Source organism: Vanacampus margaritifer, chromosome 7 (assembly GCF_051991255.1).
Source record: "Vanacampus margaritifer isolate UIUO_Vmar chromosome 7, RoL_Vmar_1.0, whole genome shotgun sequence".
Lineage (NCBI taxonomy): Eukaryota > Metazoa > Chordata > Actinopteri > Syngnathiformes > Syngnathidae > Vanacampus > Vanacampus margaritifer.
The window spans coordinates 14021528-14043322 of record NC_135438.1 but is presented as its reverse complement, the minus strand read 5'-3'; the positions used below and the strand labels follow the sequence as shown (position 1 = coordinate 14043322).

General features: G+C 38.4%; 3 protein-coding genes across 4 annotated transcripts; 2 read left to right on the top strand and 1 right to left on the bottom strand.

The window, feature by feature from the left end:
* The first annotated feature begins 1276 nt into the window (after positions 1-1276).
* LOC144055152 (WD40 repeat-containing protein SMU1-like) lies at positions 1277-12889 on the top strand. Its single transcript, XM_077570884.1, has 12 exons — positions 1277-1384; positions 2831-3041; positions 3967-4119; positions 4202-4318; positions 4417-4536; positions 5360-5479; positions 5573-5689; positions 6411-6538; positions 8477-8603; positions 9139-9300; positions 11130-11282; positions 11452-12889. Exons 1-12 carry the CDS (start codon positions 1359-1361, stop codon positions 11548-11550), a joined length of 1533 nt encoding a protein of 510 aa, XP_077427010.1. The 5' UTR covers positions 1277-1358; the 3' UTR covers positions 11551-12889.
* A 1480-nt stretch (positions 12890-14369) lies between these two features.
* On the bottom strand, positions 14370-18089 carry dnaja1 (DnaJ heat shock protein family (Hsp40) member A1). The gene is made up of 8 exons (XM_077570656.1): positions 17946-18089; positions 17631-17829; positions 17099-17203; positions 15993-16220; positions 15803-15917; positions 15603-15718; positions 15412-15512; positions 14370-15334 (listed from the first exon to the last, which is right to left on the bottom strand). Exons 1-8 carry the CDS (start codon positions 18075-18077, stop codon positions 15098-15100), a joined length of 1233 nt encoding a protein of 410 aa, XP_077426782.1. The 5' UTR covers positions 18078-18089; the 3' UTR covers positions 14370-15097.
* aptx (aprataxin) lies at positions 16610-21598 on the top strand. Of its 2 annotated transcripts, none has more exons than XM_077570658.1 (7): positions 16610-16714; positions 19725-19771; positions 19860-20126; positions 20368-20427; positions 20509-20735; positions 20867-20970; positions 21130-21598. In XM_077570658.1, the coding sequence occupies exons 1-7, from the start codon at positions 16663-16665 to the stop codon at positions 21282-21284; spliced, it is 912 nt and encodes a 303-aa protein (XP_077426784.1). In that variant the 5' UTR covers positions 16610-16662; the 3' UTR covers positions 21285-21598. The 2 variants fall into 2 exon arrangements, with proteins under 2 accessions (XP_077426784.1, XP_077426783.1); XM_077570657.1 differs by lacking the exon at positions 16610-16714 and adding an exon at positions 18094-19390.
* Positions 21599-21795: the final 197 nt, after the last annotated feature.

Sequence of the window (21795 nt, the reverse complement as noted above, 5' to 3'; positions counted from 1 at the left end):
CCAATTTTTTATTTTTTAATGATATAGGTGTAACCAAGTGGTTAGACTGAGTGTTTTCCAACTGTCCCTAAATGCATCAGCCCCATCTTACCCGTCCCACTCTGCCGGCCGACTAATTAAGTTAACGTGAAACACCGGTGCATGTCAAAAGCAGTCGTCAGTTGCTGAGCAAGTATCTGTTACTCTTTAGTCGGGATGGCAGAAATTGAACATTGAAATGATCAAATCATTTGAAACGATTGATTCACAAAAATAATCGATCTTTTGGAACGTTCGAAACAGCTCCCCAGTAAAGAAACTATCTTTCAAAGGCTTCTTTGCGACAGGGCATCAAGTTTTGACAGAAAGTATTAGAGAGGAAAAAGAATGACCCACAAAAACATGACATAACTGTCTTACGGACCTTTTTCTCAGCCCATTGTGCGGGTGCGTTACCACTAAACCAACCGCCGCGATTAAAGCGTTCAAGAGGATGTTGACATTTTATATTGTAGGGCGATGAATCAGGGCAATTTTACATACAAAGTATACTTAGGTTAGATTTATTTCAGATTGAAGACATAATATAAATATAGTGCAATGGTCGGATTTTATTTAACTTTAGAAAAGGCTGAAACAATGTGACATTTGGAGGCGTAATGGAACGTGAAAGGCAACTGTCACGTGACATCCTGATTCTGAGACAGATTTAAGACCGCGATTCGAATCACGTTCCCCCTGGGTTCCGGTACGTACCAAAACACAGTTTCAATATTGACCTCACTACTCTTTAGCCTGGAAAAAAGTAAAGCATTTTCAGGGTGCGCACTCCCCGTTCGCTATCACGAGCACTTTGAACCGGCAGGCAGGAGCCCACACATTAATTTTGAAATCAGTCCATAAATAAAGAGTAATTAAAATAATAAGAATAATTTTCGGGTACACAGTATAGGCTGCATACACAAAAATAAATTATGCAGATTTAGTAAAGGAATGCATTTGGAATGTTTAAACATCACGTTTCCTTTTCCATGTATGTTTTGGCCATCGTGCACGCTCTGATCCACGTGGACTGTCCCCGCGTGGTGCTGATGTTGAATGTTCAATCAGCATCATCGCAACGTGCTCAGCCGAAAGATGTTTTTGTGTGTCGATATGCGTCAGGGAGGAGGGTGGGGGGTTCAGCCTCTCGGTCTTTTATGTAGCATGCAGGGGGTGGGGGGCAGTCACAAGGTTCCGGACTGATGCTGGAAACCGAAAGACACGCACGAGAAACACGTGCAGTGGGCGGGCCATGGTGGAGCAGCTGCACGTGGCGTTGACGAGCACGCAGTCGAGCACTTCAGTCTGTTGCCGCATCTGCAGGAGACAACGTCAGCATGGCTGTGGAGATGGAGCCCTCCGAGTAAGAACCATTTGTAACTCATGCTTAATTGCTTATTAGAGCAGCTAAATAGTTTCAGGTATTTTAAAATGCATGTTTCAGAAGTGTTGTAAACATTTTCCTTTCAACTTGATCTGCAGCCACACATTTATTTTAAATTCATTAATGCCAGACTCCTCATTTGATCCTTTGATTATATACGCTGAATAATTGTGCTGCGAGGAAGCTGTACTGCATGTGCCTGTTGAACTAAAGTGCTAGCCTTTAAGTATGCCTTTGATGGTCCATATTTACATTTCATTTGCTTCCTTTGGGGGGAGAGTACTCTGGCGGATGGGGTTTAATGAGCACAACTGGTTTTAACGAGAACAAGCTCAGTATCACTGTAGCTGGCAACATGTGATCCACGTGTAAGAATGCACAGGGGGTACAATTCTCAACGTACAATCTACAGTGCATTGATGTCCCATTTGTCCTTTTAATTATTATTATTATTAGTAGTAGTAATGTAAGGAGTGAGATAGTGAAGGCTTTATTTGATTACTTTATTAAGTGTAATCTTTTGCGTGTTCAAATTAATCAGAATTGAGACCTCATGAAGAAGTTTCCTTTGCAAGGATTTATTAAGAGCTCTTAAGACACAGGAAAAAAGCTTACATTCGAAAAGTGATGTTAAGCTCCCAGTGTGTAGAATATGGAAACACCCAGTATCTTTATACTAGTAGAAAAGGTTCTCTCCGCCTCTTAAATTTGACAAAGAGATAGTGTTTAAAATAAGCAGGCACAAGATACTGACATGATCATCTCAGCTCCCCACCAGCTTTGGAGAAATGATGTAGACAGGCTTTGACCTTGGACCTTCAGTTTTTACGACCAAATGACTAATGACATGAGACTTTGACAACTTTTAAAACATACACATTCTTATCTCAAGAGATGGTGGGGAGTAAGAAGTTCAAATGTAGTTCACGAAATCATTATCACATTGTTATTCATTTAACTACACATAATTATATCACATCTATATACCTATAACTAAATTCAAAAACAGTAAAAATATAAATTGAAAATGTTAAATGTCAACAATAGTTAATTGAACAATATGCTTATTATTGTGGCTCCTAATTTTTTTGGGACATAAATGAAAAACATACAACTGCATTAATGAACATTTCAAATAAATAACTCTGACTGTGTTGAACGTTTTGAAAGACAGAATATTAGAATCAGCACTTTTAATTAAATATTTTTATACTGTAAACATAAGGGCCAATGCATATTAATGAACATTAAGACTCTTCTGTATACAGTTCAACAGACATATCAACAACCTAATCAACTACAATGTGCAACAACATAACATGCAAATATCATCACTGCATAATAAGCTGCAGCCCAGGGAGCAAAATATATGTAAGTCTATTGAACGATTGATTTATTAATTTCTTCCTCTCCCTGTCTTTGCAGTGTCATTCGCTTGATAATGCAATACCTAAAGGAGAACAACCTCTACAGAACTTTGACCACGTTACAGGAAGAAACAACCGTCTCGCTCAACACTGTGGAAAGCATCGACAGCTTTATCGCAGACATCCAAAAAGGCCACTGGGACTCGGTCTTGCTTGCAATCGAATCACTCAAATTGCCCGACAACACACTAATTGACCTTTATGAGCAGGTGAATTTGGCCTTTCCTTATTCTTTTCTGATGCGGATAGAAAGAAAAAAGAGAATAAAAAAACTATTCCTTCAGTCTGTAACTCATTAGAAGAGTAGAGTTTGCTAATGCTAAATTTCATTGCTTGACTTTGTCTGACATTATCCAAAACTATTAATTTATGTTTACATAATTGTGGTTGTTTGCTATTTATAGAACAGTTTTTTTATCAGTAATACTTATAGACAGCTTTCAAAGGTCGCGCTGTGGCGACAAATTAACCTTTACTACAACAATACATATTTTGATATATAAATACATCTTTGACAATGCCATTCAAAACTGAGATTTTAATTTTTTTGTAAAAGCAAAATATTTTATTTATCTCTAGAAATTGATCTTTTAGATTGTGAAACTGATGTGCTCATTTATTGTATTAAAATTGCTGAGAAGGTTGGGTTACTTTTACCCAAGGTTTGGTTAATTACAATCAGTGTACTGAAGTTGAAGTAAATTTGAATGCAAATTTCTTGGAAGATGTTTGATGTTGGCTGGATGGCTCCGTGGTTAACTTAACTGCTGACTTTGGACATGGGGATCGGCGTTTAAATCCTGGTTAAGTAATGTCGTTTGGGGTAACTTGGTCTCAATCCTGGGTTGAAACACAGGTGGGTTGTGCTGGGATCTGTTGTAAAAAATTGTGCCAAGCATAGCATATAAGTGACTTGCTGTGGCTGTTGCTACATCTTCTTAGAAAATGTTGGTAATAGTATCATTTTTTTAACCACAGCTGCACTGACAATTTTTTTTGTTAGCTTTAACTCCAGTATGGGTAGTTTTTACCCTTCAAATCAAAATCTTGACCCCAAACTGCTGTGTCCAATCCTGTATATAATAATATATAATGATTATGTTACTCTAATTCCCTACTAATTATCTCCAACAGGTGGTAATGGAACTGATTGAAATGAAGGAAGTGGGCGCCGCCCGGTCACTCCTGAGGCAAACCGACCCGATGATCATGTTGAAGCAGACCCAGCCGGAGCGGTACAGCCACCTGGAACACATGCTCACCCTCTCCTACTTTGACCCACGTGAGGTGAGATCCAATCAAGGTTCCTGCATTGAAACGGCTCACAAAAGTTTCGCTAGTGACACTCTGGTCTCCCCTTCCGCTGCAGGCGTACCCGAAAGGCAGCAGCAAGGAGAAGCGACGCAGGGCCATCGCAGAGGAGTTGGTGAGGGAGGTCAGTGTGGTGCCGCCGTCACGCCTCATGGGCCTCCTGGAACAAGTCGGTGTAAGTATCCAAAGTCATTGTCCAGTTCACCATCCTGATACAACCAATATCTGTTCTGATTGTTCAAATCAATGATTGGTTGATGTTTTTTTTTTCAGTCACTGAGACTGAACACTCCGGAGAGCCTCTCACCTGAAATGACCATTGAGAGTCCGACTAATACGGACAGATATGCAGAGAAAGAGACTTGTCCAACCCAACTGTACCGTCACATTAAGGTAAACTAAATGTACATTTACATTTTCACATACATATTATTATTGTGATTGTGAATACCCAGTGCTAACTTTGTGCTAATTTGTGAATTTAATCATCATATTTGGGCATAACTCGCAAAATAATTACAAATCTGGAAAGCACTCCTCACCTTCTCCCTGGAGAACCCACGGGGTCAAATTTGGCCCTATAAATTCTGCTACTCAAATAACAAAGACTTTTTTTTTTTATACAAATTTAACTTCAAAAGTCCAGAGTGCCACTTCTGACCCCTGCATGGGGCCATCTAGTGGATGAATATTGCACTTACATGAGCCAGAGTGGTGGTGACAAGATGGCTGGCAACGTGCTGTTTTGTTGAGCTGGAAATCAATCCAAACAAAACCATCTTCTCAGCAAACCATCAGATGGTAAAATTGTGTTTTTTGTTGTTAATCTATTTCATATCATGTTGCAGAATGCCTAGGAGTATGTTTTATATATATATATATTTTGATAAATTAGCAACTCTGAGCTAGTTAAAAAAAAAAGGGTTAAAATTGAAAAAACATATTTTGGTGTTCAGTGAACTTATAGCAGTCATTTAATGTATAATTCATAATTTTCCAAAGAAGAAAAGGGTTCTTGGGTTCTCCAGGGTTAAACATATGATGCAGTTTGTTGCAAATTTATTTTTTGGCCTTGCTCCACGTGAACTTCGGCCACTCCGAAGGTGAAGGTCGATTGGCACTAATAATAATAATCAGCTGATAAAAATGGCTTTTCAAACTGTAAAGACGGATGGTGAGTTAAAGGAAATTAATAAAACTTTGAACTAATGTGCAGTTTGGACGTCGGTCACATGTGGAATGTGCCCGTTTCTCCCCCGATGGCAAGTACTTAATTTCCGGCTCGGTGGATGGCTTCATTGAAGTGTGGAATTTCCACACGGGCAACATAAGCAAGGTAAAAGCCATGGTGACACTAAAGGTTAGATGACGTATATGTGTATGAAAAACATATTTATTGTCTCCTCTTTTGTGTGTGTGTTTGATTTAGGATTTAAAGTACCAGGCCCAAGACAGCTTCATGATGATGGATGATGCAGTGTTGTGTATGTGCTTCAGCCAGGATTCAGATCTACTGGCCACTGGAGCCCAGAATGGAAAAATAAAGGTGCAGCCATTTACAGTGCAAAGTATAAAACTTAACAACTTAAAAAAATAAAGAAAAGAGAATGATGTCACACAACTGGAAGATGGGATGTTTTTTTGTTTTGTTTTGGTATTTTGCTAGACTAGCGTAAATATAGAAGATTGTGAGATGCGACACAACCGACTCCCGACCCATCAGAGCGGCTCCACTCATTCGTTTAAAAATCAGTCTTGATGATTGATGCGTCTTACTTGTATACTGGGGACGGCGTTTAACTCATTCACTGCCATTGACGGCTATAGACGTCAAAAAATAATTGTAACTATTTCTAATAGTTTAACATTTGTTTCCACTTTTGTTAACAAGAGTATGAAAACCCAGAAATAAAATTATTGTACATTTAGAAAATATATAAAATGTATGATTAATCGTTAGTTAACTAGTGAAGTCATGGGATTAATTACAATAAAAAAAAATGTAATCGCCTGACGCCCCTAATTAAAAATAAAATAAAATATTAGGGGCGTCAGACGATTAAATTTTTTTAATAGTAATTAATCGCATGACTTCAATAGTTGACTCACGATTAATCACAAATTTGATATCTGTTATAAATGTACAATACATTTTTTTCTAGGTTTTCATAAAAAAATTAATGAAAAAATGTTTAACTAATAGAAAGTGTTCACATGATTTTTATGATGTTTATGTAACCCTTTTTGTGCGTGTGTTTGTGTTTGAGGTATGGAAGATCCAGAGTGGCCTGTGCCTGCGCAGATTTGAACATGCGCACAACAAAGGTGTGACCTGTCTGAGTTTCTCCAAGGACAGCAGCCAAATCCTCAGTGCATCTTTTGACCATACCATCAGGTGGGTTCATCTACTTTCTAACAATAAAATATCAATTCGACAGGGGTAAATTACAAAGGGAATTCTCCAGAGTTGTACAAATAATATCAGCTAAGAATTAAAGGGGAAGTCAACCCCCCCAAAAAAAAAAAAAAAAATCTTGACAATGATATGTTCTATGCAGTCCCACTAGTCTAAATACGGTATTCTGGTTAATATTGCGTTAGTGAACTATGAGTTAAGCAGCAAAATCTAGAAGTTTAAAAAAAAAAAAACAATATCAGAAGGCGGCCATTTTGTCACTTGCTGTCGAGTGAAAATGACATCACAGTTGCCCAGGGGTAACAACCAATCATAGCTCATCTTCAGAAAACAGGTGAGCTGTGATTGGTCGTCGCCTGAGCTCTGACCAACTGTGATGTCATCTTAAGTCTACAGCAACTGGCAAAATGGCCGCCCTGTGAGATCTCATTCCACAAATGTTAAGTTTGTCAGAATGTCATGTTTAGACTAGTGAGGTCACATATAACATATTATTGTACATTTTAGTGTTGGTTTGTTTATAGATGTCCTTTTATTGATTGACGACTAGTGCACCGTGCCTTTCACACAGAATAAAAAATGAAATAGGCTCCATCCAGCTCAATCTTAAAGGGACAACAGCATATTGGTCACATGATTTATTCGGTTACTGTACAATCAAATACAAATCAAAAAGGGTTGCTAAACTTACAATGTACCTGTAGAGCAAAAATGTTGCTAACTTGCTAATTCCCCATCGCTTCTGATTCCTCTCAGCTTGCCTAGTTTGCTAGTTTTATGTCCAATTGTTGGCAAAAGCTGAGAGGGCTTTATTTTTATCTGTTTGCAGATCATTTTACTTGTATACGACTGTCAGGTTATACTGCCAGTTTTATGAAATGTGACAAAAAGTGACTTTAAAAATGGTAAACTCCTGTTTAATGGGGACAAACGCTGTCAAAAATGGATGGGGTGAAACGTGAAAACTGCCTTGTGGGGTGGGAATCTTTGAATGTCTCAGGATTCGATTCGTTTCCGATTTTTGGGTCTGCGATTCGATTCAGAATCGATTTTCGATTAAGAGTGCTTTTTGATTGAAAATGATTTGATTGAAAATGATTTTTGCTTCAATCTATAGATGTGCAAGGAATTGTAATTGTCGGACTCACTAATGCTAATTAGCACGCTACTCGCGGCACTTTTATCACTCAAAAGATCGTGACTTTTTCTTTCTGCTCTCAAATGTGGCTACAACTTAACAGTGTCTTAGACTGTGTGGAACCATACTGCCCCTTAGTGGCCAAAATGGGTGCAACATGAACAGCACTTCAAATAAACACAGACAAAGGCGCAAGACAGTATAAAATAATTTAAATAAAAATCGATTTTGGGGCATTTAAAATCGATTCTGAATCATACTAAATGAGAATCGCGATTCTTATGAGAATCAATTTTTTGGCACACCCCTACTGCATTGTCATCACTCTAATTAAACATTTGTTAACTAATTCACTAATTTTTAACCTTCACTTAACTTGAGTTAACAACAGATGTTGCTCCTTGTGAATGCAATGTAACAATTCTGTGTGGTAAGCCACAGACACGCTCACCAAAGAAGCTCCATCACAATCAAGGAGACGGATATTTCTATTTCTGTCTCCAGGGGGTGTGGGCTGAGCCTCTCCTCAGTTGCCAGCACATGAGCTTTTGCGTGGGTGCAGCTGAGACTCCATGTGCTCAGGAGCAACATTGCCACGTGCTTCACGAGTCACAATTCTCTGTATTGGTTTTTGTCACAGCCCAGCTCATCACAACAAAAAAAACTCCCAGCTCAGCAACACATTTTGTCTGCTCTTAAGAAAAAATAAATCCCTTCTTGAGTTCAGGAATCATATTGGTTGTTTCCTTCGTTCCTCCATGTGATGATGTCATCCTCAGGATCCACGAGCTGCGTTCGGGCCAAACACTGAAGGAGTTAAACGGACATCTATCATTTGTGAATGATGCATCTTTCACTCAAGATGGATTTCACATCATCAGCGCATCATCGGATGGTACTGTCAAGGTACAGTGCTCAGCATTCCCACATTCGTTCCATCATCCAATTTTCTATCTTTAGCATTTTACTGGTTGCCTGTCAACTGCAACTCCCACACACAAATAGACAATTTAGAGTCTTGCATGAACCTAATATGCCTGGTTTTGCAATGTGGGAGGAAGAAAGAGACAAACCCAGACAAGCTCGGGGAGAACAAACCTGACACTTCCAGAAGTTGCCAGGATAAAGATGGAGAATAATGACAGAACCTTCTTTGTTTGATTCAGTATAAGTTTGTGTCTAAGGAAATCCAAAATGGCGCATGCTCCCAAACCTTTCACTTGGATACTTTATAGGGCTGGAGAACGAATAGCTAATGTTTCTTCGAATGAGTATGCAAAAGTCTCAAGTATCAGCTTTCCAAATCTTCTTTGACTCCCTCCACTGTGGGGTGTCTATAAATATTTTACTGATGCCTATATTGTTAAAAAATAATGAGAGCGCATCTAACAATTAATTGTCTTGCTTTTTGGATGATTATTGTTCTGTGTGTGTGTTTTAGATCTGGAACAGCAAAACGTGTGAATGCATCCACACATTTAAATCCGTGTCGCGGGCTTTGAATGTCCCTGTGAACAACGTGATGCCTCTTCCCCAAAATCCACAGCTCTTTGTGGTTTGTAACCACTCCAGCACCATCATTGTCATGAACACGCAGGGTCAGGTGAGACGGATCACACAAACAGTTCTTCATGTCAAATCAAGTCACCCTGTCTACCGTATCTCACATTTCTGCAGATATTTAATTATATTTTTTCATGGGACAACACTAAGGACATGACACTTTAAAAAAAAAAGTAGTCAGTGTACATTTCGCGAATAGCTGGCAACAAAAGTGAGTACACCCCTCAGTGAAAATGCCCTCCAAGTGCTTGTGCTTGGTACATACAGTAAACAAGTGCTGCAAGTATTCCAACATGAATGACCCCCAAAACACCTCCAAGATGACTACTACTTTGCTAAAGAGGCTGAGGGTAACGGTGATGGACATCCCAAGCCTGTTTCCGGACCTAAACCCTATTGAACATCGCTGGGGCATCCTCCAACGGATGGTGGAGGAGCTCTGGTGAACTCCATGTTCAGGAAAGTTCAGGCAGTGCTAAAAAATAATGGTGGCCACACAAAATAGTCACACTTTGAACATTTTCACTTAAGGGTGTACTCACTTTTGTTGCGAGGGGTTAAGCTATTGAGTCATTTTAAAGGACAAATAAATTTATGCGGATACATAAACTGTACCCTGACTGCTTTTAATTGCGACATAGTCTAATTTAAAGATATAAATAAATAACTGCAGAAATGTGAGGGGTGTAGTCACTTTTGTGGGATACCGTATGTGTCAAGGGAAGCGAATTAAGTATTTGAAAAAGTTTTTTCACTCAGATTTTTAAGTACATTTTACCAGGAGAGTTTTGAGTACATTTCACCAGTTTTTATTTTTTTTTAATTTTTAATTTTTTTTTTTTTTTTTTTAAGTTACTCAAGCTTTGAGGAACGAACTCTCGACCTTCAGCTTGGTAGACAGCCTTTCTACCATCTGAGCCATGCCACTCTTGCCGTTTGCCCTAATAATGCATTGCTGTCCAAAATGAGACCAAAAATGGGCATTTAAGTTTTTTGGGGTGTTTTTTTAACAAACTGGTAAAATGTACTTAGAATTTCAGAGTGAAAAATAATTTTAGTAGTATTTTTTTTCTCAAGGAAATATTACCTTTTTTTTTTTTTAAATTTTTACCGTGGGCATGTACTTTGTAATACAACTTCTGCATTTTTTAAATATTAACACCAGAAATAATATCAACTAATGCAAGAGCTATCCATAAAAAAAAATACATTTCCAAATAATAATAATGCTATTTTAATGATCAGTTTCTTCAGTCAGAGAAGTATTACATGTTTCTTATTTTGGCCAGGTTTTTGTTTTTATTTAAATTTTATTATTATTTGTATTTATTTTCTAAGTTACTCAAGCGTTGAGGAACGAACTCACGACCTTCAGCTTGGTAGACAGCCGCTCTACCATCTGAGCCATGCCACTCTTGCCGTTTGCTCTAATAATGCATTGCTGTCCAAAATGAGACCAAAAATGGGCATTTAAGTTTTTTTGGGTGTTTTTTAACAAACTGGTAAAATGTACTTAGAATTTCAGAATGAAAAAAATATTACTAGTTTTTTTATCTCATGGAAATATTACCTTTTTTATTTTTTATTTTATTTTTTATTTTTTTACTGTGAGCGTGTACTTTGTAATGCAACTTTTGCATTTTTTTTAAAAATATTAACACCAGAAATAATATGAACTAATGCAAGAGCTATACATAGAAAAAAATACATTTCCAAATAATAATAATGCTATTGTAATGATCAGTTTCTTCAGTCAGAGAAGTATTACTTCTTATTTTTGGTTTAATTCGCAGTGACTGCAGCATAATGCCTCGTTTTTTTCATTGAGGGTATCTGACTTTCTTTGCCCGTTTTTTTTTTCTTTCTCAGACTGTCAAGACATTCAGTGCAGATAGAAAGTCAGGAGCAAAGTTTGTTTGCAGCACAGTGTCCCCACGAGGTGAGTGGATTTACTGTGTGGGAGAGGACATGGTACTCTACTGCTTCAACTACCTGACAGCAAGGCTGGAGAAAACTCTGACGGTAAGCTCTGTGGAGAATACTCGTTCATTACCAAAAGCCTACAGGGATGTGTACGAGGAATGTAATTTCCCACTGTTCCGTTTGCCGGCATTATATAATAAGACTTAGAAGTGTATAATGTTAGATGGGGAGAGCAGAATGTGCTTATGTGCTTTTGTGCCCACCACAGGTCCACGAGAAAGATGTAATTGGCATCACTCACCACCCACATGAGAATCTGATTGCTACTTACAGCGAGGACGGCCTCCTGAGGCTGTGGAAGCCTTAGACTGACTGGAGGGCATGAGGAAACTCACACATGACATTCTTATCCTAATGTGCAATCAAAAGTCTAGTACTGAATTGAGACACTACACAAACCAGATATGAACAACAATCACAATGAATTCTTGTAAACGAAAGATGAATGCTACTTCAGCAGACCATCGTGAGACACAGACAGCTGAACTTGAATTCCTCAGAAATTGCTTGTGAATGCTGGAAAATGGCAGTGTAGTGGTTCACATAGCTGACTCTAGTGCAGCTGGCGTGGGCTCACCCTGTGACTGACTGGCCTTTCAACTCGACGTGAACAACGTGTGTAAAACGGATGGGTGGATGTAAATACGCAGGGGGGGGGGGGGGAGTGAATGAAAATAATATTTTAGGATTATAGAGCTGGTTAACACATCACAGCATATCGTAGCAAGCTCGTCACATAACATGTAAATATGGTCCCAGGAATCTTCGGGTGATCACATATTCTCAGTATTCAAACAATATCTTTGTCAAAAGGAGTTTTTCATTAAAAAGTACACCACAGATAAGCAATATCAAATGAAAGGAAACGTGATTAGCACTTGGATGAGAAAAAAAGGGAAAAAGACTATTCCGGGTGCAGGATGCCAAACTGACAACAAAGCAAAGTGGATTAAAGTCTTCTGTGACAGCTCTTTTTAGTACAGTGATCAGATGACTTCTTTTTTAAACAGATGATTTATTAATGTCTGGTCGTATCGTGTATATGAACTGTCAATCGAGGTGTAGCCTACTTCCTTATGATTCCAAACTTTACCAGCGCAGTTTAAACTCCCTCATTTTCATCTCTTATGTATTTAGATATGAAAATGCATGATTGTGAACTGTTGTGATGACACAGTAGTTTTTTTTTTTTTTTTTTACAAAACAATACCGGTTCTTTGTTTGGCCGTAAACAAACAGCATCAGGAGTGCAATATCGTATTATATATAACGTTTTGTTTCTAATGCAATTTTTAAAATGTTTTTGTATGTTTTTTCAGTTGTGTCTGTTTCTGCATGCTACCTCAGTGCTAAATATCACTCAGAGCAATTTTAGCATTACAGCATGTCAACAACACTAAAGTCTCAGTGAAGCTCAAGTGACGTACGTTGTATGAACTGTACAGTAGGTGCAATTTACGTGACGTCACATTACTCTTCTGTGTACAATTGTACAAATACTCAGCAATGTAAAGGTGCAAATCTTTTGACATACTGTATGTCTTATGGTACTGTCGGTCATCTTTAACTACTATGTACATCTAATGTATGTACTACTGCTTTGCCACTATCAGAAATGGTTATCAGTAAAATTCCTAAAACCTTCATATTGTTGTTAGTGTTTGTGTACATTAGGCTACATAGTGTTTTGTAACGGGTGCAAATGAGAGGAAAGAAGTTTCATTCATTGTTATTACATCCATACATACCTTTAAAAAAACACACACTCAACTGCAGACAAGAACAATGTTGTTTTTCTTATGTTCCATCCTAGCACATGCAGGAGGCCAGGAGTGCCTCATCTTTCATTCAGAGCTGTATATAGAGAGAGTTTAGCCAGCTCGGTTTCGGCAGGGTAACAAGATGGCGGCCTTATGTCATGTGACCAGCAGTTAACCAATCACAGCGGCCAAACTATATACGGCTTTGCTTTCATTGTAACTTTAGTGCCGTCTAACGGCTATACATATACTGCACTACAAAAACAATTACAGTACAGTACTGTATTTCAAACATTTTTTGTTTTCATGAAATGACAGTCATGTTTTGAACGATTTCTACATTAGGCTATGTGGAGAGACATCTAGCACCTCAGAGGCTTGAAATTGTACTCTTGCTGCATATGATGCTATATGCTATTAAAATAGTTGAGGCGGTGGGGTCAAAATATAGAATTAAATGTCCTCAAGAAAGAGTACTGTTACTTTGGAAGTAAATGAAGCAAAAGCAGAAAAATATTATGTTCATAGCAACGTCAGATTTATTGTGTGTGTGTGTTTTAAAAAATTGTTTTTTAAGTGAAAACATACAGGCATCTGACCGATGAAAAATGAACATTCCCCACCTAAAAAAAGGGGGAGGGGGAGGATTTGGATATGCCTGTTCAACTTGTACTCCGGGTATATTTATGTATGTAAGCTGATGGTTCATCTTGAAACGTTAACTACAGTACTGATAACCTTTTGTCACTGCATGCTATAAACCTAGATGACACCGCTTTTGAGATGCCCTCACCAGGGGTCCAGGATGGTCTGAATTTTGTCAGGTGGCTGCATCAACCACCCAAGTTGCTATTAAGACTTCTACAAAAGGCCAATCTGTGTGCACAGATTGTAAATTGAATTATCCTCTTCCATATGTCCCGCAACAGGTAAAGCGTTATCACATCACATGCATTTATTCCCATTTAGAAGTTTAGTGCCATATCGAGGATTCATTTCTGCAATGTCCTCAGCCTTAAACCCAATTTCAAATGGATTGAGCCTGTAAAAGGTGCACAAATGAAAAATAGATTGTTACAGTGTATTTTGCATCAGCCATAATATTTATATACAAAAAGGCCAATAAAACGATTTGATTCATTAAGACAATCATTTATTAATGAGGTAAGAGGTGCACATCAGCAGCTCCACCTACCAACGTGGCATATACAGTCAACAACCAGTTGCATGACACGAGACAAAATGGTTTACTTGCAGGCCTTAAAAATCTTTGATTAAAACGCGTCACTTCCAAATGTAATACCCCAAAGTCAGTATCATGCTAATTCCTCAGGGGTGTATTGGAGTAAAGATTTGAATAAACAAAATAAACAAATGGAGGTTCTAAAAAGTTGGCATTGAAACCTTGAATTGAACCCCACTGGAACAGCACAGTCTAGCCCTGTCAATAATTAAAAAAGAAAAATCTACTTACTGTAAAATCAACCCCTTTTTCTTGATAATTACAAAAGCAAAACAAAGACTGCAGTTGCAGTTTATTAATGTTGAACCAAAGTTAAATATTGAAACTCCAACTGATAAATTAGTTTCAAGCAATGTCTAATTGTTTGGCGTTGCCAGTCACATTTCCAAGATTAAAAAAATGTTTAGAAAACAGCCCTTTTAAAAGGGTCAAATAGCATGAATGTAATAAAATCAAGTGAGCATGCGCACTCCATTTTAACACGCACGCGGACACACAGATTGAACAGATTATTGACAAGATGTTTACAACAGCGTGATTCAGTAACACTATAAAAGGTGATTCTATATTATGACATTGGCATCGTAGTCGATTGCCTCGGCATTAAAAAGTGTTATCGGACACACAAGTCTTGTTTCGCCTTCACCTTTTGTCATTGTCAATACAGCAGCAGCAAAAAACAACAACAAAGTCCTTCAGACCTCCATCCAAAAATAACAATGAACACAGTTTTGTGGTTTAGCTTGACAATTGAAAAAAATAACAGAAAAAACTAAAAGGTGCATGAGATTTAACACAACAAAAGGCGCTTAATTTTAAGAGAAAGAGGTTTTGGAATGCAAGGTGGTTGTTTAAGACGTCTGGCACTGAACATCTCCGGTGCTGGCATAGTCATCTTCATCCATGCGGTAGTGCTGATGATGCCGGTGTCGTTTCCTGTTCTCCAGGTCACAGTCCTCAAGGTCGGCGTAGATGTAGAGGTCATCGTCCATGCTCTCCGGCTGCTCCGAGTCTACTTTCACCGGAAGGTAGCGCTCCAGCTCCTTCAGTTTGTTCTTTGGGAGGAAGTTGGCTTTTGGAAACACCACCTAGAAAAAAGCAGTTGTGAGTCCACTTGAGGTGTGTTGTCATTGCTTGCATGTATAAGTAAACGTGGCGGTCTTACAGAAAAGTGAATAATGAGTTTTCCTTTCTCAAACGGCCGGCGATGCATCGGCATCCCCTCATTGCAGATGCATTTTGTGTCACCAGGTTTGATCAGTTCGCCTGTGGGAAGAGACAGTCTTATATGTATGAACTGATTTTGTCGAGACCTTTCCAAGACAAGAAGCAGTTTAGTTCAGAGAGTGTGGTGACCTGGATGGGAGGTGATGAGGAGAGTTCGGTTGTCAAGGGTCTGGACCGGCTTCTGGAAACCGCACAAAGCTTCTACCAGTTGTAACTCCATCGACATGGTCAAATCTTCTCCTTTTCTAAAAGTACATTCCAAAATTAGAATGACAGTAAAATTGGATCCTACGTACACAGTAAATAACGTTTCAAAGTAAAAATGTTACCTCGTGAAACGTGGATGTTCTTGCAGGTCCAAGACAATGATGATGTCACCTGGTTCAAGACCTGGCTCCTGGTCTCCCTCTCCATGGAACATTATCTTCTGCCCATCTCTCATTCCTGTGCAATGCAACATTTACATTTGTATTCATATTCTTCACCAAGCGTTCTGCTCAGTTCTTCCTTTGTTCTCACCCTTATCGATGTGGACCTCAAGAATCTTTTTCTGTCGCAGGATCTTCCGACCGGCGCACGCTTTGCAGCGGTCCTTCTGACTGATTCGCTGTCCTTGGCCCTGACAGCCATGACAAACCGTGGACACCTGCTGGACCATGCCCGGCACCAGTTGGTGTACACGTACCTGCATGCCCGTACCGTGGCACGACATGCACATCTGGGCTGCCCCTTTACGACTGCCACGACCTGCCGATAGAATAGTTAATAAGCTGTCAAAGTTCACGTTCTGTGGTATGGCAGTTGCTTACAATAACAAAGGCCTTGTCCACACACAAAAAAAGTCAATCTTATTCAAACATTCTGGCCTTTTGTCATCAATAGTTAAATTGACCATAAAAATAAATAAATAAATAAATAAATTTAAAAAAATCATAATTTTTTTTCTGAACAAAATCAGCAAATGTCATATACAGACACACACACACACACACACACATATAAATTAAAATTAGCCGTCTTAGTCTTCCTTTATCCCTTTGTCATTACACCAAAAAAAAAAACAACCCTGAAACTTTATATAAAATTATCAGCTTGAATAATAACAAATGATGTCACAAGGCTTTGTTGGATAAAGGAGCTTTTCTTACATACTGTAACTGTCCAAGTAAGCAGTTAGAAAAGAGCAGTTATGTCTTCTGAAATTACTAGATCAACAATGAAGAAGCTCAGAGACGCCACTGGTATGTGATGGGGCTGCACAATATTGGAAAATTGACATGTAATACGGGTGTTGAATATTGGGATGTTGATATTGTTGCGATAATTAAAATGTACCTAAAAGAATGACATTTTTATTATCTAGTGATAAAAATACAATATTTTCATGCAGAAAAATAAGCAGGTTCAAATGTTTAATGTAATTGTAGCTAATTATTTGCAATTATTAGTAATAAGTATCAAGTCAAATTGTCTCCCCGTGGGCCTGGCATCGCCTTGTATTGCAGCAGCTGCAACATGGAATGTGAATTAGTTAATGTGAGCCTCTTTAAAGCACTTTGGGCACCACATTGTGTGGATAAAGCACCAAAAATGCACTTCATTTACCATTGCTTATTTGGACATACCTTCACATCGCTCACAAATAGTGTTCTTCTGGACAGAGAGTTTCCTTGTGGCTCCATTATAAAGATCTTCCAGTGTTATTGAAATCTGGTGCACTATGTTCTTTCCTGCAATAGAAGGAGAGAATAAAATAGCGATTTATTATATTTAATACTATTTTGAGTAGTACATTACACTTAGTGATGGGAAAATGACTTTTCATGAACCACTTGTGATATATATATTTTTTTACTTCTCTAGATGGTGCTCTTGGTTTAAAGATGCAGTGGAAATGTAATCAATGTCCAATGCATTAGCCTTTATCTTTATACCAAGAGCATTCTCTAGAGGAGTAAAAAAAAATATATATATCACAAGTGGTTCATTTTTCCACCACAACTTTGAATAAAATAATTACTAATACAGCCAAGAGTAAAAAAAATATATCACAAGTGGTTCAAGGAGGTTCATTTTTCCACCACTACTTTGAATAAAATAAATACTAATACAGCCAAGAGTAAAAAAAAAATCAAGCAATATGCTGTATATCTATACCTTTTCTCTCTCTGTGCATCCGCCTCCCACCGCCGAAAAACAAATCAAAGATATCCATCGGTGATGCAAAGCTTCCTCCTCCACCGCCACCACCACCACCGGGTCCTCCTTCTTTTATGGCTTTTTCTCCTCCACGGTCATAAATCTCTCTTTTCTTAGCATCTGACAGCACCTCATATGCTTGGGAGATTTGCTTGAACTACGAAGAATCAAAAGTATTTATTAGATGGGGACTACAAGTCTGATTGTATCAATCTCTGTCACGTGTCAGACAAAAAACAAAAAAAAAATCACAATTTGTCCACTTTTTATTACCCTCTCTCCTTCTGTGGGATTCTTATCAGGATGATACTTCAAAGCAAGTTTGCGATAAGCCCTTTTTAGTTCATCGGGGGTTGCATTGGGTTTGACACCCAAGGTGTCATAGAAACCCGTTTCCTTCACCATGTTTGCCTTGAGATGATAACCTTGGAGAGAAAGAGATCATGAAAACACATTTACTATTTAGATACTCTTATGTTTTAGGACAGCGGTGGGCAAACTTGGTCTTCGGGGGCTGCAGTCCTGCATGTTTTGGATGTTTCCCTTCTCCAACACAGCTGGTATATGATCAGCTCATCAGCAAGCTCTGCACAAGCCTGAGAATGATCCTGTTGATTGGAATCAGCTTGTGTTGGAAGAGGGAAATCTCCAAAACCTGCAGGAACGCGGCCCTCGAGGACCGAGTTTGCCCACCACTGTTTAAGGACATAGTCTACTCCACAACACCAGACTTTTTATTTTATTTGATTTTTAAATAATGCTTCAAGTTTGTGAGGGAAAAGCAGTTTGAAAAATCAATGAATTAACACATACATTGTCTTTGGGGGAATGGAAAGACAATAATAATACATAATCTTGTTTATCTTGTAGAAAGACCATATTCAAGGGAGTGGCCGAATCAGAAATATTTGTACACAACTAACCAAACGCTATCTTAAATTATTTTGTTGGCCCATGTAGTTGCCAGTTGTCACAGATCGTTTTAATTATCCGTTTACAACAAAACGAAAATGACAACAGGTATGCTGGAAAACGCTCAACAACAAATAAGCGTTCTTAAAACATTGTTACGTGTAAAATATTTATTTGGAACAAATAAAAAGACACAAATAAACTCAAACATCTGCTAAAAATATAATTTTCTTGTCAATTCATATTTTTAAGTGGGTATAAAAAATAGAACAACTAACGACCAACGTAGCATTAACAAACTGTTCACAAGGTTTCGTTTCTTCTCCGGCCTTGGTTCCGTTAGCTTCGTAGCCGGATCAATGCATAGTTAACGCTAACATGCTAGCTTAAAGATACGATGACAATATTACTAACATTTACTCATTAACGGAATTGATTCGCTAACATTCATTCGCACGCTTGTGTCAATGTATTCCAACCTTATGGAAAAGCAACACGTTGACGCCGTCAAAAAGTCAAGCGAAGACTTCAAATTCCAGAATTTTCTCTGCCATGGGGTAAGCGGCACTGCAACTACGTCATCAACAAGCGCCGCCAGGAGTCAAAAGCAAGCGACGGCTGGTTTGCTAACTTGACTACTTTATTGTTTTTTTTGGGGTCAAAATAAAATGTTAAAATGCCAATTTGTAGGCTTGTTAGTCAGGAAGACACACACAAACCCATTCTGCTACCTCACCTTCAGCCAGTTGTCTTGGGTCGTGGGCCAGAAACCACTATTAAAGACAAAAAATGCTCCAGGGAACAAGGTAAATACTGTACAGTACTTGCGATCCACTTCTGTGTATTCATTGCGTGTAAGCATAAAAGTAAGCTACGACCACGCCAGCTACTGACGTATGAGATAAAGTTAGACTTCATATCATTTCAATTTCCAAATTATTTAATCTGAAAGTTCAGGTTTTTTTATTCATTAACATTCTGATTTGCATAAATGAAAAATATGTGGCCTGATCTGTATGATTCTGAACATTATACTGTAGTAGCTGTAGACTTTTTCGAGATTTTCTCAGGTTAATTTAAATTTTAATGTACTACATTTATTCACTCCAAACTTTACCCAAATGATCCCTTCCCAACCAGTTGAGTTGAAAGCGGACTGCAGCAAAGGTTTTATCAAAGTTAAACAGGTAAGAGAACATGTAAAAATGTATGCATATTGTATAAATAAACAGTCACAACTTTTTACTGAATTTCTTTCCCGTTTTTATTCTATAGCTGGGCGCAAACCCCACCTCCATTGATTTTGAGGTGGTGGGTCAAGGGAAGGAGGTCAAAATGAAGCCTGGCCAGCTACTTCACATTGTCAATGAGTTGTACCCATACACAATACAATTCAAAGAAGATTCTGGTAGTTGTAAGAGACCACTCGATGTGTCTCCAAAGGATAAAGAAAGCCATCCAGAGGCTCCCTGTGTAAAAGCAGCCAAAAAACAAGAGCAACTGCCCGGTTCTGTCAGAGCAGAAGAGTCAAGGAAGATTAATGTAAGAAATTTACAACTGAAAAGGCTGTGCTGATATATTAATTTTTCTCTGATTTACCTTTTAATAATTTACAAAATAATTGTGAGTCAATTCTATAATGCGCGATGCAACCATCCCTCCATCAGGACAAATATTGATGACATCATGATTTCTTCTTTTCTGGAGAGGAGGGGAAAAAGCCATCTATTTGAGGTGTGGCTTTTATTTATAAAAACCGAAAGTGAAATTTAATCTGTTGCAGGAAAGTGTTGGACATTGGAGCCAAGGGCTGAAGGCATCAATGCAAGACCCAAAGATGCAGGTTCTGGAAAAAAACATAATTTTGGTAATAAGTCAAATTATGGTTGTAGGGTTACTATACATCTCTGAATTCTTCTTGTAGGTATATAAGGATGATAAAGTAGTTGTAATCAAGGATAAATACCCCAAAGCACGTTACCATTGGCTGGTCCTCCCATGGGTATCCATTCCCAGCCTGAAGGCCCTTCGTGATGAGCACTGCAGCCTGGCCAAGCACATGCAGGAAGTGGCTGACCAGATGGTTCGACAGTGCCCACATGCAAATTCCTTGGACTTCCGCAGTGGCTACCATGCCATCCCAAGTATGAGGTAACCAGAGCTTTTTAGTGATGATGTTTCTTGAGTAAGAGCTGCTACACACTGAGCGATGCGGCAGAACCCGACTGAGCATTCCGACACACGTACACATTGCGTCCGTTTTTGTTTTTTCTCTCTTACAGTCACGTGCACCTCCACGTGATCAGCCAAGACTTTGATTCTCCTTGCTTGAAGAACAAAAAGCACTGGAACTCGTTCACAACAGACTATTTCATTGAGTCTCAAGGTGAGATAATATATTGTTATAAGCAAGGCTGCAACTAATGATCATATTAATAATTGATCTGTCAAGTTTTTGTTTTGTCTTAAGGTACAAAGTGCACAGTGTTGTTGATTTTAATATTGTTTTTAAAATAAAACTTTTCTTGTTGTGATTTCTTTGCAGATGTCATCCGTATGCTTGAAACTGATGGAAAGGTAACCGTCAAAGGAGGCACCAGTGAGTTGTTGAAGCTGCCTCTACGTTGCCACGTGTGTCGCAAAGAACTTCCCACTATACCAGCTCTGAAACAACATCTCAAGTCCCATTTTCCCAGCTGACAATATGACCTCAAATGCATCACAGTACCTCACTTGTTCACAGCTTCGTTTTGAGACATCTGCGATTGGCTGACGACCAGTGGAGTGTAGCGCGCTTCTTGCAGAAAGTCAGTTGGAATAAGGCACCTTCTCATCTGTGACTAGTGAAGATAAGTCTAAGTGGTATAGAAATTGGATGGATGTGCCCCTTTTTTTCTGGACATAACATGGATGCAAGGATCATGATCTACAGACAGTACCTTGCTTCTTTTTCCTCACATTTAAATGGGTTTTGATTGTTTTGTAAACATTAAAGAAAATTTGTTCATTTTCTATACTATGTAAATGTCAATTTTTTTATTTATATTAGAGCTGTCAAACGATATTTTTTTTAAATCAGATTAATCACATTTTAGAATTTTGATTAATCGCTTAATAAAAAAAAGGCTTTTTATCAAAAAAAAAAAATCCCTGTCAAATTTCAAGAGCTGTGGCTATGTGTTAATTCTTTTGACATTTAATGTTATGAGGA